This window comes from Papilio machaon, chromosome 28, assembly GCF_912999745.1.
Source record: "Papilio machaon chromosome 28, ilPapMach1.1, whole genome shotgun sequence".
In the NCBI taxonomy this organism is placed as follows: Eukaryota; Metazoa; Arthropoda; class Insecta; order Lepidoptera; family Papilionidae; genus Papilio; species Papilio machaon.
In genome coordinates this window covers 1,537,835-1,554,331 of record NC_060013.1, presented here as the reverse complement: position 1 = coordinate 1,554,331, position 16,497 = coordinate 1,537,835, and the positions used below count along the sequence as shown (strand labels likewise).

The 16,497-nt window shown below is 31.1% G+C and overlaps 2 protein-coding genes across 3 annotated transcripts in view; one reads left to right on the top strand and one right to left on the bottom strand.

Annotated features, from left to right (window-relative positions):
* The window catches only part of LOC106709712, a 47,536-nt gene extending 43,853 nt beyond the window's left edge, over positions 1–3,683 (top strand). For both annotated transcript variants that reach the window (XM_045685009.1, XM_045685008.1), the window contains one exon: positions 3,214–3,683. In XM_045685009.1, the coding sequence (XP_045540965.1) occupies positions 3,214–3,406 (193 nt within the window). In that variant the 3' untranslated portion in view covers positions 3,407–3,683. The remainder of the gene's footprint in view (positions 1–3,213) is intronic.
* Positions 3,684–6,677: 2,994 nt separating this feature from the next.
* On the bottom strand, positions 6,678–11,444 carry LOC106709800 (serine hydrolase-like protein). The gene is made up of 6 exons (XM_014501688.2): positions 11,311–11,444; positions 10,594–10,755; positions 9,194–9,301; positions 8,908–9,052; positions 7,349–7,483; positions 6,678–7,051 (listed from the first exon to the last, which is right to left on the bottom strand). The coding sequence occupies exons 1-6, from the start codon at positions 11,363–11,365 to the stop codon at positions 6,745–6,747; spliced, it is 912 nt and encodes a 303-aa protein (XP_014357174.2). The 5' UTR covers positions 11,366–11,444; the 3' UTR covers positions 6,678–6,744.
* Between the last annotated feature and the right edge of the window lie 5,053 nt (positions 11,445–16,497).

Genomic DNA, 16,497 nt, shown 5'->3' with positions numbered 1-16,497 from the left:
TGAAGTTGCGGATGTCTATCAGGGCAGCAGTCCCTTCGCATTATAGGCGTATTCAGGTGGTCGCTTGCTCGTTTGTCACCTTATGAAATAAAAAAAAATCTTTAAGAAAATTTTGAATCCGTTGTTTTCGATGGGCGTGTTGCTAAGAGACGAATACGGTAACAGTGATAAAAATAAAACGGATTACCAAATGGTCAATACAAAACTATTGTTAATCTATCGATATAACGTTTTGCACATCACTAAAAAAGCTTGACCAGAACTTTGCCAAATGAAGCGAAAGAGCGGGCGACAATCCCGTCTCGGAATCACAGAGTAATGCGAACATAGAGATATTTTTTTTATTTAAACAGCGGTCCATTTTGAATATCACTTTATTCATTTCTATTATGAAAATAATGTGTTTGTAATGGCGGAAGAGATCTTTTTAATTTATACTACCTTTTTTTATTAACATTTTTTTTCTTATCATTTACGATATTTAATAATAAACTTTTGCTGAAAGACATACTTGTTTATCTAAGATAAGAATAGCGAGTCTTAAAAGAATTACTACAACTATATTATTTTCTAACTTATTCATAAATTAATAAAACTATAATTGTCAAAATTAATTATGAACAATTATAATTCTCAATAAACTGTTAAAAAAGAATAACTTGCGATTTCGTCCACAGTCCCCTCTATTCGTACATTACTCTATGACAACATACGTCAAAGAGTATAAACCGCTATAAGGCGTCTCGTTAAGTGCTAGAGGCTTTGTCAGCCGTCGGTAATCCGCAAGCCTCTCCCAAAAGCTGGGAAAATAACGTAATTGACGTTCTAAAAGTCAAGAACCGAAAAAATAGTTGGGTCATTATTGTGTATTAATTCTTCTGTTATTGGTATAGACCTCCAAGGATATCTGACCCGGTGGACATAAGTTATATAAAAGTACCACAGATCACTAGCGCTACTATCATCAGCTCACTATACGTCCTCACCGAGGGGCTCGGAGCCTACCCCAAGTTAGGGGTGACTAGGCCATAGTCAACCACGCTGGCCAAGTACAGGTCGGTTGACTTCACACATATCATTGAATTTCTTCTCAGATATGTGCAGGTGCATCACGATGTTTTCCTTCACAGTAAGAACGTCGGATAAATGTACATATGTAAATCGAAAAACACATTGGTACATGGCGGGATTCGAACCCTGGAACTGCAGATTGCAAGTCAAGTGCTTAACCCTGAGCCACCGACGCTCGCTACTATATCAATGTCAAATAAATGTCATAAGATCTTTGTACTGTAGCTGTCTTGTATTTATTCTTTCATCAGATGAAAGGCAAAATGTCTTCCAATTGACGGCTGTTTTCTGTGGTCGTGGTTTTTCACAGTTCCACCTGACCCTTTTTGTGCAATAAATTTTGCACGAAATGTCTCTACCACTGTTTAATATTACTTAAAAGACTTAAAACACTATTGTTATATTTATAAAATAATAATTTATCAGTAAAATAATAGTGGAGTGCACATAATAGCGTTGTATATCAGGTGATGCACTGTAAGCACCCTCTGCGCTTCTCAACGCTGCGTTTGACAGCACACCATTGAAGTTATAGATTCGGCATTTATTTGCCAACCAGTGCTATTTTACGTTCACACCAACGATTTTGTTATCGTTGTAAATTTTATATCTATAATAATCTAGATTTATTTTCTATCCTAAAAATTCATATTAGATTTTGTTTCTTAACCAAACCATAAACCAATAATATATGTACAATTTTCTATATATGTAATGTTTGGATGAATGGATGTTTGGTAGTAAGGTATCTCCAGAATGGCTGATCTCGTTGAAATTTCGCATAGATGTAGAACATAGTCTGAAAGAATACATACTGATTAAGTTTTATTTTATATCCATGCGGACGTAGTCCACAACTAGTAATCTATATATTAAGAGATAATATTTTATTTTAAATTTTATTTAACACTTGATGTCGCCTGTGACTCTGTCCGCACGGCAATAAAAAAAACTTAAAAACTATGCCTATGTGTTCTTCCAAACTATGTTCTACATCTGTGCCAAATTTCATCAAGATCCATTGAGCCGTTCCGGAGATACCTTCAAACAAACATCCATCTAAACATTCGCATTTATAATATTAGTAAGATTATAGTTTAAATAATCTATGAACTCTAATTGATTACGATCAAACACACACAATAAACGTCATTTGAGAGGGCAATTCGCGCCAATTTATGATCTAAACGTCATAAAATGGCGGGAAACGATGACAGCCGGCGCCGGCAGTAAAAATGGACATTTGAATGACAAAATTTAATATTTCTTTGGCTATTAGTTATTTTATATAATCTTGTAAGATATAACCACAAAAAGTTAAAGACGACAAGGACATAATTGCGATTCTATAAGATTTTACAAGTCCGTTGTGAGTTTCTGTATTTTTTTCATATCTACGAATATTTTTAATAATAAAAAGTTTAATGAATACGTAACAAAAATCAAAATAGTAAGAACAATGTTTTAAATATTATTTATTATTATTATAGGATTTTTTTGTATCAAACATATACGTAATCTGGTTTCATTTTATCATACAAATTATCGCAACAGTTTTTCTTTTTTTTTTTTTTGTAAAAATTGTTGCGAACAATGTTCTTTCTTTTCGGCTAATAAAATTTGCTTCAAAAAATTTTATAAAATTAATAATACAACACACATAATAAAGTTACCCAAAAACTTAATTTCCTTTATGAAAATCAATTTTTTACGATGTTTTAGCACTTTTTAATTTTTTTTCTGGCAACCCTAAAAACTGTCGCATCGGCTTTTCACAGAGTAGCATGAAGTCAGATAAGACAGATTATATTAATACCTATTGGTCAAGTATCATTTGGCTTTTATTTTATCGTATCGTTTTATTAAAGCTTTAAAATAATGATAGCCTTTTTAGTTGGCTCGCACGTTTTATATCGTCCATTTTATTGTGCTTTTTATCGTATATTTGTCAGCTTTTTTTCTATTTTAGTACAGAATTAGAATATATTAGAATGATGTTATATTTTCTTTACCACCACCCCAGTGTTAAAAAATATAGAGAAGTTTTAACTTGTAGATAAAAAATGACAGTCCAAGTTTATAGACTACTACTATTAATAAATGTATCAAATAATTATTTGTTAAATGTATTTTTTATTCCAGATTCCGGGCTTGTCTAAAACTCGCCGATACTTCGGTATCCAATATGGTTGGCAAATTATTCTTCAATGTAGTACAAACAAAATGTTTCATTCTTAAACCTGTCAAAATGTGCACTCAACGGTCCTGGTGGGGGAAATGTTTGAGAAAAGGTTACCAAAAGCAAGCATTCTTAAGAGATAACCTGCCGTATTAAATACAAAAAGCGACCAAGTAATCTGACACTGTCAGAGAGGCGCTGCTATCGCTGCTAATCAAACTTTTTAACGGAGAATATGTAAAACTTAGACGTACAAAATGCCACAAGACAGCTACAGTACTACGAGAATCTTGTGGCTTTGTCAGAGGGCGCAAATGGGCTATTGTAATTTACTTTCAATTACCACCGGGTCATTTTTTATGAGTCTATACTTAAACCTTTTTACAGCCGCATTACACCATGTTGATCTGTGGTTTTGGGCTATGGTGTTACTTACTTACTTACTTACTCCGCTGGCGCAGCGACCCAAAGTGGGTCTTTGCCTCCGACACAAGAGATCGCCAGAGTCGTCTGTCCTGTGCCTTCTCCTGCCAGTCCATCGCTTGTAGCTCCAGCAGGTCTAGCTCTACAGCGTCACGCCAGCGGTATCTATGGTGGGCTATGGTGTTGCTATAAGAAAAACTAATGCAGTTTTTAGTGTAATGTGAACATAGTGTTCACTGTATTGATGTATTAATAAATATTGTTGTTTCTGTTTTGTAATTTAGAATATAAGGGATGGCAATATTGAATAAGTGTCGATGCAGTGGAGTACGAGTGCGTATTGTTTTGTGATTTATTTCGTATTAAGTATATTTATTTATTAATTTTTGTTTTTTTTACAATTATCACTGCCAGTGTTTGGCATTTTATTATTTACTATTTTATTTACAAAATAATACATATAGATATTATGTACATAATTAAAAAAATAATTAACCTGCAATTTATTTATTTTTATTATATTTTAAATGAACTTTCTCCGTATTTATTATATTTACCTCGTAAATAAATTATGTAAAATGTTTATTTTTAAACAATTTTTTTTTTATTATATATGTTTTTTTATTTATAAATGTGAAATATCAGTTTGTAAATATTGTATTATATAAAAAATTCAAACTTGTGTAGTAAATTGTGTTACTAACAATGTGTTCGTTATACCTCAAGATTAACTTCAAAACATGTTTTGTTCTGTCTGTTCTGTCCGATATATAATCTATAGATGTAGTGTGTCATATAAGTTTGACATCTTAACTACAGTAGATTATCCAAAAGTAATTTTTGTAATTTTTTCTTCTAGTAATCAATGAAAAATCGTGGTTAATATGTAAAAAATATATAAAAATAGAATTACGTAGTTTACTTGTGACTATCTTTCTTATAGTGAAAATAATATTGTAAATAATAATAAACTTTCTCGGTATTAGTTTCACTTATAGTGCGACAATGCTTTATATGGACGTGGCGAAAAAAGGAACTAACGCCGCCATCTTAAGAAATGCAATTTTTGACAGCTCTCCCTTTGAGTCGTTGTTCTCATCTGTTTGTGGTTTGTTTTACTAAATTATTAAGTAATTAATTATAGAAATGTTAATACCCAAATAATCAGTCGAAATATTAACAAAAAAATATTTATTTCATGCACTTTACTGGTATAAAAATATGCAAAGAAAAACTTGACAAATTCTTATTTAATCCCAAAAATAAGGATTATATTGCTATGGCAACATTAAAGCAACTGCAGCGCCCCCGCCCACGTTCATTTAAATTGTCGCACTGTACAGTGGACCTAGCTAGAATATTTGTGACAATCGTGTCGTCGTCGACAAAATTATTAAGGTACTATCGAGCGGAAAGTACACCAAAAATCTCATTCTAATATTGACATAATTGACGATGTCACTCTAACAAAAAATATGTAAAATATACCTCGGTATAGGAAAAGACGTAAAAGAAAAAATTCATGACAAGGATCTTGTGACACTTTTACAACTTAAATAGGATGTCGCTAGTGAGCTGCTATAATTTAGTCTGACTTATGTCCGCCGGGTCAGATAATTTTGTCAGTACAGATGTAGAAAATAATAAACTAGGTAAGACTTTAGTTTCACTAGTAAAGAGCCAGATAGGTTATCGAATTGCAGTAAAAAAATCTTATATAAAAAACAAGAATATAAAAATCTGTCATGAGGGCGCTTCAATCGGCTTACATTTTATTTTTCTTTCTTTATATTACTTTCTAATCTGCATAAGTTTCATATTTATCCGTAAAATGACGAGGGTTTTATATTCTTGGTCAGATTTTTATTAGTTTATAAACTACAAAAAAAAATTTCTATGGCATAATGTATTTAGTCTGTAACACGAAGTTCCTGTTTTTGACAATATTCGTAGGACGTAAAATAATTGTCTATTCTATTTATAAAATAAGTACTTACTAGTTTTTAGATAAATTGTAAAAAACTTATTTTTAATGATTTTTGTAGTATTTCTGTAGATTTATATCAAATTCAAATGAACAGATGTTATATAAAATTAATGAATTAACCTCAGTTTTTTATAAATATTTCGTTATCTGGGTTTATGTTTTTTTTAAAGTTAATCCGTAATTTTTTTTTGTTTCGATAAAATATACCGTAAAACTCATTTTGTAATTTAATAATTTAATTTTCTTGTACATATTTTAATTCATACAAACCTTTTTATATAATTAAATATATTAAAAAATTGTATTTAATAAATATTTAAAAGCAATAATATTTGATTGGTTGTGTTTTGTGATAAATATATAAATATTTTTTAACTGTAAACAAAATTTTCCCGCTAAATGTAACGTTTAAGAACAAAGTAAAAAAAAGTTAATGTCAAAACTTTTTCCAATTTATATTCTGTGTAGGTTTTCGAAATTTGAATGTTTCTGTAATTTAGATTTTGAATGTAGTAAATTAAATTGATGTTAAAACATATTTAATACTTCAATGAATTTCTTAAAATATTAGATATTTATGTGAATAGACGTCTGTAAAAATTGTTCGCTTCATTACAATATCTACAAATGATGAATAAAAATATAATATGTCCTTTTTCTTTTTCTTCTTTTTCCATTGAAAATGTTTCCTTCTTTTTCTCCTAACTTTTTTTTTCCAAAAATTCACCTTTTAAAGGTCTTTGAGTGAGCCATTGCCATCTAGTGTTCGTATTCCTAAATGTAGTTTTAAAAATTTACCGAAAATATTTCTTCTAGTGCCATCTAGCGTTGATTTTTTTAATTAGAAGGTAAAAATTTTTTATGACCTACACATTTGTTCTAATAGAGGGCGCTGTACTACAAAATGGAACGTGAAATCATTTCTTTTTTAAAAATAAAAAACTTTTTGAATGTCACTAAAATGAAAAAATCAACAAATTTGTACATAATTGTTTAATAAACTCGTTAAAAACTTACAAAATACAGTAACCCAACAATAACATTGCAATAAAATACCTACACCTTATAGTTAAATTTCAAAACATCAAAGTTTTGCTTTAACTCTTTCCGTTTCATCCAAAAATTCTAAAATATGTTGTGATAACCTCTCAGGATTTGTAAAATGTACGTCATGACCGCCATCTACTGTCACAACTTTGAAATAAGTCATATTCTTGCTAAGATCTGATATTAATTGATTCACTAAATCTTTAGCTTCAGTGTATCCTCCATCAGACTGGTTTGCAGAAATAAAAAGGGTCGGAGGACAATTTTGCGAGAAAAGACCATAATAGTAATCTATAGAACCGAAAGGAGGTGCCAAAATCTTCTCTCTTTTGTCCCAAGAAAGCCTGAAAATAAATAAAGTAAATTTTAAAAACAAACAACATGTGAAGCTTTTCGTAATAAATATTAATTTGAAGTTTCAAAACTTTTTAACAGCGCCATCTATCATCGAGTAGTTGAATCACTACGAATCTATAATCGCGCCATCTATTATTAAATGACAAAAACAATATTACAAAGGTGACTTCTGTTACTGTTTTACCTAAAATTAGTCGAATTTTTGTCGTTAATTTTAAAACAATCATAAATATTAAAATAACACTTTAAAATGATTTCTTTGTTAAGTTTTTTTTTTCTCTTACTTGTATTTATCTTCACCTATTTTCTTTAAATTTCTCGACAGAATCAACTCCGCCTGTTGTTTTGTCATTTTTCTCGCTTTCATGACAGCTTTCAGCGCTGATTCTTTGCTGAATATACGATCATCATTATTTATACTGGAAAATAACACGAATTGTTAATTAAAAAAACAAAAAAAATAACTCCCACAAATAAAAAAATGCAATGAAATAGAATTATATTGAGACAAACTTTACTGACCCGATGAGAACCAGAAAATTATATAAAAAAAAAATTCATTACAATTACAGTAAAAAGAATCATGTGATTTTTTTAAATATTAATTAGAGGGCGCTAGTGTGCTGACATAATTTACTGACTATATCCTTGTCACATATGACATGACAAACGGTTTTGCCTTCATAAATGAAATTAAAGTACAAAAATTTTTAAGACCCATAGTTATATAACCAACAAATACATAATCGTGAAAAGAGTGTCGGTGGCTCAGATGTTAAGTACTTGACTTGCAATCTGCAGGTCCTGGGTTCGAATCCCGCCATGTACCAATGTGTTTTTCGATTTATATATGTACACTAGCTGTCGCCCGCGATTCCGTCCGCGCGTAATTAAAAAAAAAAATGAAAAATAGATGTTGGTCGATTCTCAGACCTACTGAATATGCTCACAAAATTTCATGAGAATCGGTCAAGCCGTTTCGGAGGAGTACGGGAACGAAAACTGTGACACGAGAATTTTATATATTAGATTTATCCGACGTTCTTACGGTGAAGGAAAACATCGTGATGCTGCACATATCTGAGAAGAAATTCAATGATATGTGTGAAGTCAACCCGCACTTGGCCAGCGTGGTTGACTATGTCCTAGTCACCTCTAACTTGGGATAGGCTCCGAGCCCCTCAGTGGTGACGTATAGTGAGCTGATAATGAAATACCTGATCATGTACACAAAAGTGACAAGAAAAAAGTCCTCCGCAGCCAATATTTGTGGTAAATTCCTACAGTGTCATAGTACAAAATATCATTTGGAAAGCCAAATCTAAATTTAACATCAAATTTGTATAAAACACTCCATCTATATGTTGCAATCAAAAGAAATCAACTTTAATAAATTAAAATTACAACACGAGCTGCATTCAAAGAGACTTCTTGTACGATACGAGTCTGAAATTAGTAATTCTGGAAATATGGATCTTAGAAAAAGCATTGTTTATTGTACACTAGCTTTTACCCGCGACTCCGTCCGCGCGGAATAAAAAAAAGCACACGAGATAAAAAAGTTCCTATATCCGTCTCCTAGTTCTAAGCTACCTCACCATCAATTTTCAGCTAAATCAGTTCGACCGATCTTGAGTTATAAATAGTGTAACTAACACGACTTTCTTTTATATATATAGATGAGCCTATAAATCAACTAGAACCTGTTGAGAAATGATAAGTGTATTCCTTGAATCCAATATTACCTACAAGTGATCTCAATAAATAATAATTCCGATGCCACCCCGGCTGTTATCAGGTCAGTTAAGTTTGTCGCAGTACTAAAAAAAAAAATACTATATACCTTTCATAATTATCATAATAGTATATATAATGCGTTTTGAAATATATAGAAAAATCAGTTATTAATATTCTACATAAAGCCGGACCTCCGTCTAAATAAATACATCTTTTAACTCTACCGGGAAAGACAGAGTTGTAAAACAAACCTGAAATATACATCAAAAATAAATTATTACAAAGGTCATCTTACTAATATTATAAATGCGAATGTTTAGATGTATGTTTGTTTGAAGTTATCTCCGTAACGTTTCACTGTAAAAAAAAAAAGCAAATTTGAAAACACTTACCTATTTCAGTTCCCATAGAATGTCCGATATATGTAAATTTATCCCATTTCAAATGTTCCACAACTAATTGTACCACAGATACAGGAAATATTCTTGTCAGCATCACACCTAAAAGAAAACTTTAAAATAATAAAACTCCACGGCAATAACGGCAATTACAGATAATAATAAAAAGGCAGTTATTTTAGAAAAAGGCAGTTATTTTAGAAACCGCGCGCATAGTGAGGAGGTTCCTGTCTCTGTAGCCCTCACCACTGGTTGTTTGAGTAATGGGATTCCGCAGCCGGTGGTATACTATTTTTTATATAATATATTTTGATAATTTTTTTTTATAAAATGTATTATATATATATTATATAATAAGAGAATAAATGAATAATAATATAATAATAATAATAAATTTTATTTATTTCAAAACACAATTATTACAAACAAATTTTAGGTTGAGGCACCCTTTTAAGTAAGTACATACTTGTGTCAGGATGCCCCGTTCTTCCATAACATATGAAATTTTATACATTTTTATTCTGTTACATTTCGTTATGACTTAGACTAATACATTGCAAGTGTGTTTGCTTTTAAGTGTTAATGCGCGCGTGTTTGTTGTGTTGTGTTGTGTGCGTTTAAACTGCAAGTGCATGAAAGTGTAAGCGTGGAACTAGAACAGATGCATTGCTTACTTTTAATCGATCGAGGCGGGGACGCATAGGAAGAGGATATATCCACTTTCTGTATGTCCCCTAATCTGTCAAATCTACTTCGCCTTTCCACCCTTTTCTTTTTGGGAAATGTGGACTAAAATTAGGGCTTATAAAATGAGTCCAAGGGACTGATATTTTTCTCGCTTTTAGATGTTTCTCGGTGTCGAGGAAGTACTGTTTGATCATTAAGACTCATGTCTTCTCTAGTACAAACTTTGTTTAAAATGAATATTTTTTTTACTATGATTAATATAGTTTATTTAAGTCATTTAGGATTTAAGTGGGTTCTAATAGTGAAAAGAGAAATGTAGCTAAATTTCACTGCACCGGTAAAGTATTGAAAAAGATTCTATTGGAAACTTTATTTATAGTTTTCTTATATTAATCATATAAAATGATTTTTATAGACCAAAGTAGGAACCTTTACATAAAAAATATATAAAAGAAAGTCGTGTTAGTTACACTATTTATAACTCAAGAACGGCTGAATCGATTTGACTGAAAATTGGTGGGCAGGTAGCTTAGAACCAGGAAACGGACATAGGATAATTTTTACCCCATGTTCTATATTTTATTTCGCGCGGACGGAGTCGAGGGTAAAAGCTAGTAAAAAATAAACTAATAAAGACTATGTTTGTTATATTTATGTGTAAATTTTTATACTAAGCTGTTGTTTTTTTTTTCTTAATAAATAAATACCTTTAGGTAATGGATCTGATAGACCATTCCCGGGCATATCCACTCCGACATAATAATATTTATCAGGAAGTAATTCTAGAAGAGGGATAAATGTTGCCGCACTGTCCTGTCTCCCATGTATCAATAACACTGGCTCACCTTTTGGATTACCCCATGATATTACTGGAAAAATATAAATTGTTCTGAAATTTCAGTTATAACATTTGCTATCTTGCTATTATTAAAAATGCAAAAGTTTAGATGGATGTATGGATGTTACTTAAAAGGTATCTCCAGAACAGCTCAATGGTTCTTGAAGAAATTTGGCAAAGATGAAGAACATAGTGTGGAAGAACACATAGGCTACTATGATATAACTACTAGTAAAACTTAATATATATTATATTAAGTTAACTAAATTAATAAATAATTAATATTATTAATAGAATGTAAATTAATAACTAAATTAATAAATTAATAAATTAGTTAAAACTTAATATATATTATATTAAGTTTTATTTTTAGTTACGCGCAGACGGAGTCGCGGACGACAGCTACGACGATATTATAAATGCGAAAGTTTGGATGGATGGGTGGATGTTAGAAGGTATCTTTGGAACGTCTCAATGGATCTTGATGAAATTTGGCACAGATGAAGAATATTTTTTTAATTCTGCGCGGACGATGTTGCGGGCGACGGCTAGAAACATTTATAAATTAATTCAAAAATATACTTACAAGCTACTTTTCCCCATGGAGCGTTTAAAAACCATTCTTTTAATATTTTCTTCATTTGTTTAAATAAAAAGTACTTAAATCTAATTAACGTGACAAATGATTTTTTTTATCTGCAACAAAGGTGCAATGTTCACTATTCTAATACATTAAATGCGAATCATCTGAGATTATTTAAGTTTTTGTTAATATTATTCAATTATTCAACACCCGATATTCATATATTATCTTATAAAAACCGGTTTGTAGATTTAACTTTGTATTTACTAAATATAATTTTAATTAAATTTAATTTGAACAAGAATTAACTGCAATCTATTTAGAACGTAAAAAACTCAAAACATCAAATTTTGGTACGGTATTGTCAAATGTCAAAATGACATGACAATTAGTGATGCGACACTTTATCGTAAACATATATCGATTTTTTTACTTAATATCATCCTTCAAAAAACGTAAAAGTACGGTTCACCTGATTGTTACTTGAAGTTGCAGTAGAAAGAATTTCCATGTTACTTAAATCTTATTGTGATACATAAATGAGGTGCTATGGAATAATTTGTGAATTCTTTCTGATAAATTGGATGTTTACATTTCATTGTTGCAAATCACGTATGTAACTAGAAGTGTTAACAGCTATTAATCAATGTTTCATGATCATGCAATTAATTTATGACGCAATACCGATGTTTATACATAGGTAAGATGAATATCAATGTTATCACATATTTTAGTTTATTAAATTTTATTTGTTTAAATTAATTCCAAATATTTTATCATAAAGTTGACTTTTTAGTACATTTTATGCGTGTTAAAGAATAAATACTTTTTAATTCGCCATTACTTACATTCGCCAACACTAGATGTCGTTAATTCAAGGAATGTTAATTCAAATTGTTACAAATACTGTATTTTGTACCTAGTGAAATAAAAGGAAGGAAGGAAGGAAGGAATCAGGAAGGGTTTCTTTTGATAAAATGTAATTACTTAAACGAATGCAGCTAACTATTGTTAGAGACAAAAATCAACACTGTGCCGGTGTATCAGCGCAGCACTAGACATGTCAAATATCAACGCTTACGTCGCCTCACTACAGCTATCTGAGACTTGGTTTTTGGTAACTTTGGCGCGCAATTCGCTCGAGATGATCTTGACTTATAATTCTCTAAAACTATAAAGTTTGATTATTTTAATTAGTAGAAAAAAACAAATAAATAAATCTGTAAACAACTTAAAAGGGTTAAAAAAAACAAAATGTTTTTAAAGGTCACAAGACACTTCCGCCTTGAAAATGAACCGATATTATCTTTCTTTTGTACGTTTGTTCTTGTATACTTTAAGTAAATATTAAATTGTGAGTCGAAAATTTTTGAAAGTACTTTTTGTTTGAATATGACTTTTGTGAAAAATTACAACATTTGAATAAAAGTCTTACATTTTATTAAGGTTATTTGAAGGTTAAACTTGAGTTTTAAAAGTAACGGAACAGAGACATACTAAATAACACCGTATAAAATTAAAAACAAAAAATGAATATAAAATAATATATTTACAAATTACCATCATTAATTATAAATCTACAAAAATTTCTACAGAAGAATTACGAGTTAAAATAAAATATCAGTTTTGATGACAGGAACCATAGATTCTGACTTAAAACCTTAGAAACCGTAAAATATCGCTTTTAAAAACTTTCGGTTTCTACGTTGACGATACCTATGATGTTATTGTAACTGGTTTAAATAGTGATTATGTGCCAAATATTAGGTCCTTACATATGAAATTGGCGTTTTGTATGGGAGGAACAAAAAGTCGAATATTTTTTAATATAATATATTTAATTAATCAAAGTATGAACCATTATTTTCTATGCACTTTTGCCATCTCATAGGTAGTTCATTGATCCCCAGAGCTGGGCATTAACTCGTTAATCCGTTAATCGTTAATTAACGAAGTTAACATTTTGCTTAACGGATTAACTTTTAAGTTAACTTCAAAAAGTGTTAACGCTTTTGTTAACTTCCGTTAAACTCAACTTCCGTTAATAAAAGTCCGTTAATCGTTAAATTAGAAACTTGGAGACGTGCTGTCATTTTGTTTAAATTACGCGCCATGCCACGCTCATAAGTTCAGCTATGTTGGGCGACTGTCGGCGACTCGAATTGGTGAACGAACGAATTGATAATTGATATATGTGAAGTTCGCGTGCAAGTGTGATGCATCAGCGTCCGGGAAATACGTGACCAACAGAAAAAGAAGGTTCGAAATAGTATATTTCATTACGAGTATATAAAAGCAAGAGTATGTAATAGCCCACATTCCGAACGCTCTTTGTCCCTGCAATACGCCACTTTTTGAGCAACTGTGTTAAAACACTTTTTTACTCGTGCTTTTTCTTTAGCTTTTCCAAACTCGGGCGTTCTCTTTCCCAACCGTCAAAATAATGTTTATTAAAAAGAAAAAAACAACCGCGAAGTTTTAAAAAAAAAATATCATTGAAGTTTTTATGATTCATGCAAATTTGATTTTTTTGATTCAATGAATTAGGTTAGGTTTCATTTTATTTAATCTCATTAAATTTAATTTTCATTTCATATTAATAAAAATAATCTACTGAAGACTTGGCCGTTTGGGCATAGTTCCCTTTGCCTTCCCAGAATGGGTGAAGAAAACAAAAAAAAAATCTCTGTTTGTATTCTTTTACGGTTGGCGCCATTTTTCAAACATTTTAGTTAGTTGAAATTATTGTGTTTTTATTATTCTATTAAATTGTTTCATTTTTCGCAACTATATTAAAAATAGTTGTTTAGTACACGTGCGGAACTGTCATTACAACTTGTTCCAACTGTCAACCCTCACCTTCGGCTGCGCCTCGGCTCGGGTAGACATTTGTCGGAACTCTTTGCAATGACAGGCTTTCCGCACTCGTAATGAAATCCTTACTAATCCTTACTAATATTATAAATGCGAAAGTAACTCTGTCTGTCTGTCTGTCTGTCTGTCTGTCTCGCTTTCACGCAAAAACTACTGAACCGATTTAAATGAAATTTTGTACACAGATAGTCTAGAGCCTGAGGATGGACATAGGCTACAATTTAACGTGAAAAAGGGGTTGTAAGGGGTTGAAAGTGGGGGTGAAAGTTTGTATGGAATTATCGTCATGTTTACAGGTAGAAGGTTGAAACTTACTTTCAAGGCTAATTTGATAAAGATAAATATGACTTTAAATTTTTGGAAAAATTTTACCCCCAAGGGTGCTAAATAACAATAGGGGATGAAATTTTGTTTGGCAATATATTCGGTTTTGGTGAATGTTTTGTTTAATATGCTTTGCTGTAACCCTTACCAATATTTAGTCTAGAGCCTGAGGAAAGACATAGGCTACATTTTAACGCGAAAAAGGGGTTTGAAGGGGTTGAAAGTGGGGGTGAAAGTTTGTATGGAATTATCGCCATTTTTACAGGTAGAAGGTTGAAACTTATTTTCAAGGCTGCTAATTTGATAATGATAAATATGAAGTTAAATTTTTGGAAAATTTTACCCCCAAGGGTGCTAAATAACAATAGGGGATGAAATTTTGTTTGGCAATATGTGAGGTTTTGTTGAATGTTTTCTTTAATATGTTTTGCTATTACCCTTACCAATATTTAGTCTAGAGCCTGAGGAAGGACATAGGGCACATTTTAATGCGAAAAAGGGTTTGCAAGGGGTTGAACGTGGGGGTGTAAGTTTGTATGGAATTATCGTCATTTTTACAGTTGGAAGCTTGAAACTTATTTTTGAGGTTGCTAATTCTATATAAATAAATATGAAATTATTTTTTTTTAATTTACGCCCAAGGGTGGTAAATAACAATAGGGGATGAAATTTTGAATGACAATATGCTCAGTTTTGGTGAATGTTTTGTTTAATATGTTTTGCTGTTATCCTTGCCAATATTTAGTCTAGAGCCTGAGGAAAGACGTAGGCTACATTTTAACGCGAAAAGGGGGTTGTAAGGGATTGAAAGAGGGGGTGGAATATTGTATGGAAGTATCGTCTTTTTTTACAGTTAGAAGCTTGAAACTTATTTTTGAGGCTGCTAATTTAATATAAAGAAATTAATATTCAATATTTGAAAAAAGTTTACTCTTAAGGGTGCTAAATAACAATTAGGGATGAAATTTTGTTTTGGAATATTTTAGATTTGTTTGGGAATATTTTAGATTTTGTTGAATGTTTTGTTCAATATGTTTTGCTGTTACCGTTACAAATATTTAGTTTAGAGCCTCAGGAAGGATAAAGACTACTTTACAACGCGAAAAAGGGTTTGTAAGGGGTTGAAATTTAGGGTGGAAATTTGTATGAAAGTATCGTCATTTTTACAGTTAGAAGCTTGAAACTTATTTTTGAGGTTACTAATTCTATATAAATAAATAGGAAATTAAATTTTTATAAAAATTTTGCCCCCAAGAGTGCTAAATAACAATAGGGGATGAAATTTTGTTAGGCAATATGTAAGGTTTTGGTGAATGTTTTGTTTAATATGTTTTGATGTTACCCTTACCAATATTTAGTCTAGAGCCTGAGGAAGGACAAAGCCTACTTTTTAACGCGAAAAAAGTGTTATAAGAGGCTGAAAGTGAGGGTGGAAATTTGTATGGAAGTATCGTCATTTTTACAGATAGAAGCTTTAAACTTATTTTTTAGGCTGCTGGTTTGATATAAATAAATATGACATTTTAAATTTGTAAAACTTTTACCCTCAAGGTTGCAATGTAACAAAACGGAATAGGGGATGAATGTTTGTATGGGAAGATGTTTATGTGAATATTTTGTAAGTTTAATATTTTTTGGCATTTTTTATAAGTTTAAGTAAAAACCACAACAACAACATAATTCACGACCCGTAACCCAGAGGGGTAGGCAGAGACCCAGGACCTACATTTGGCGCGGTCCGGGCACACCTCTTTCTATGTTCTTCTACATACATCAAAGCATAGCACATTGGTTAAATAAAATAATTAGCCCAAAAAAAATGCTACCCAAAATAGTATTTCACGCGGACGAAGTCGCGGGCACAGCTAGTATACTATAATGCATTCATACTTGTCTCTAATACTAATGTGTTATAGAATGTATAGTCAAATTACTATTTTAAACAAGTGTCGCCACAATAAGTGTGAAATTAGTATGTACAATTTTGGTATG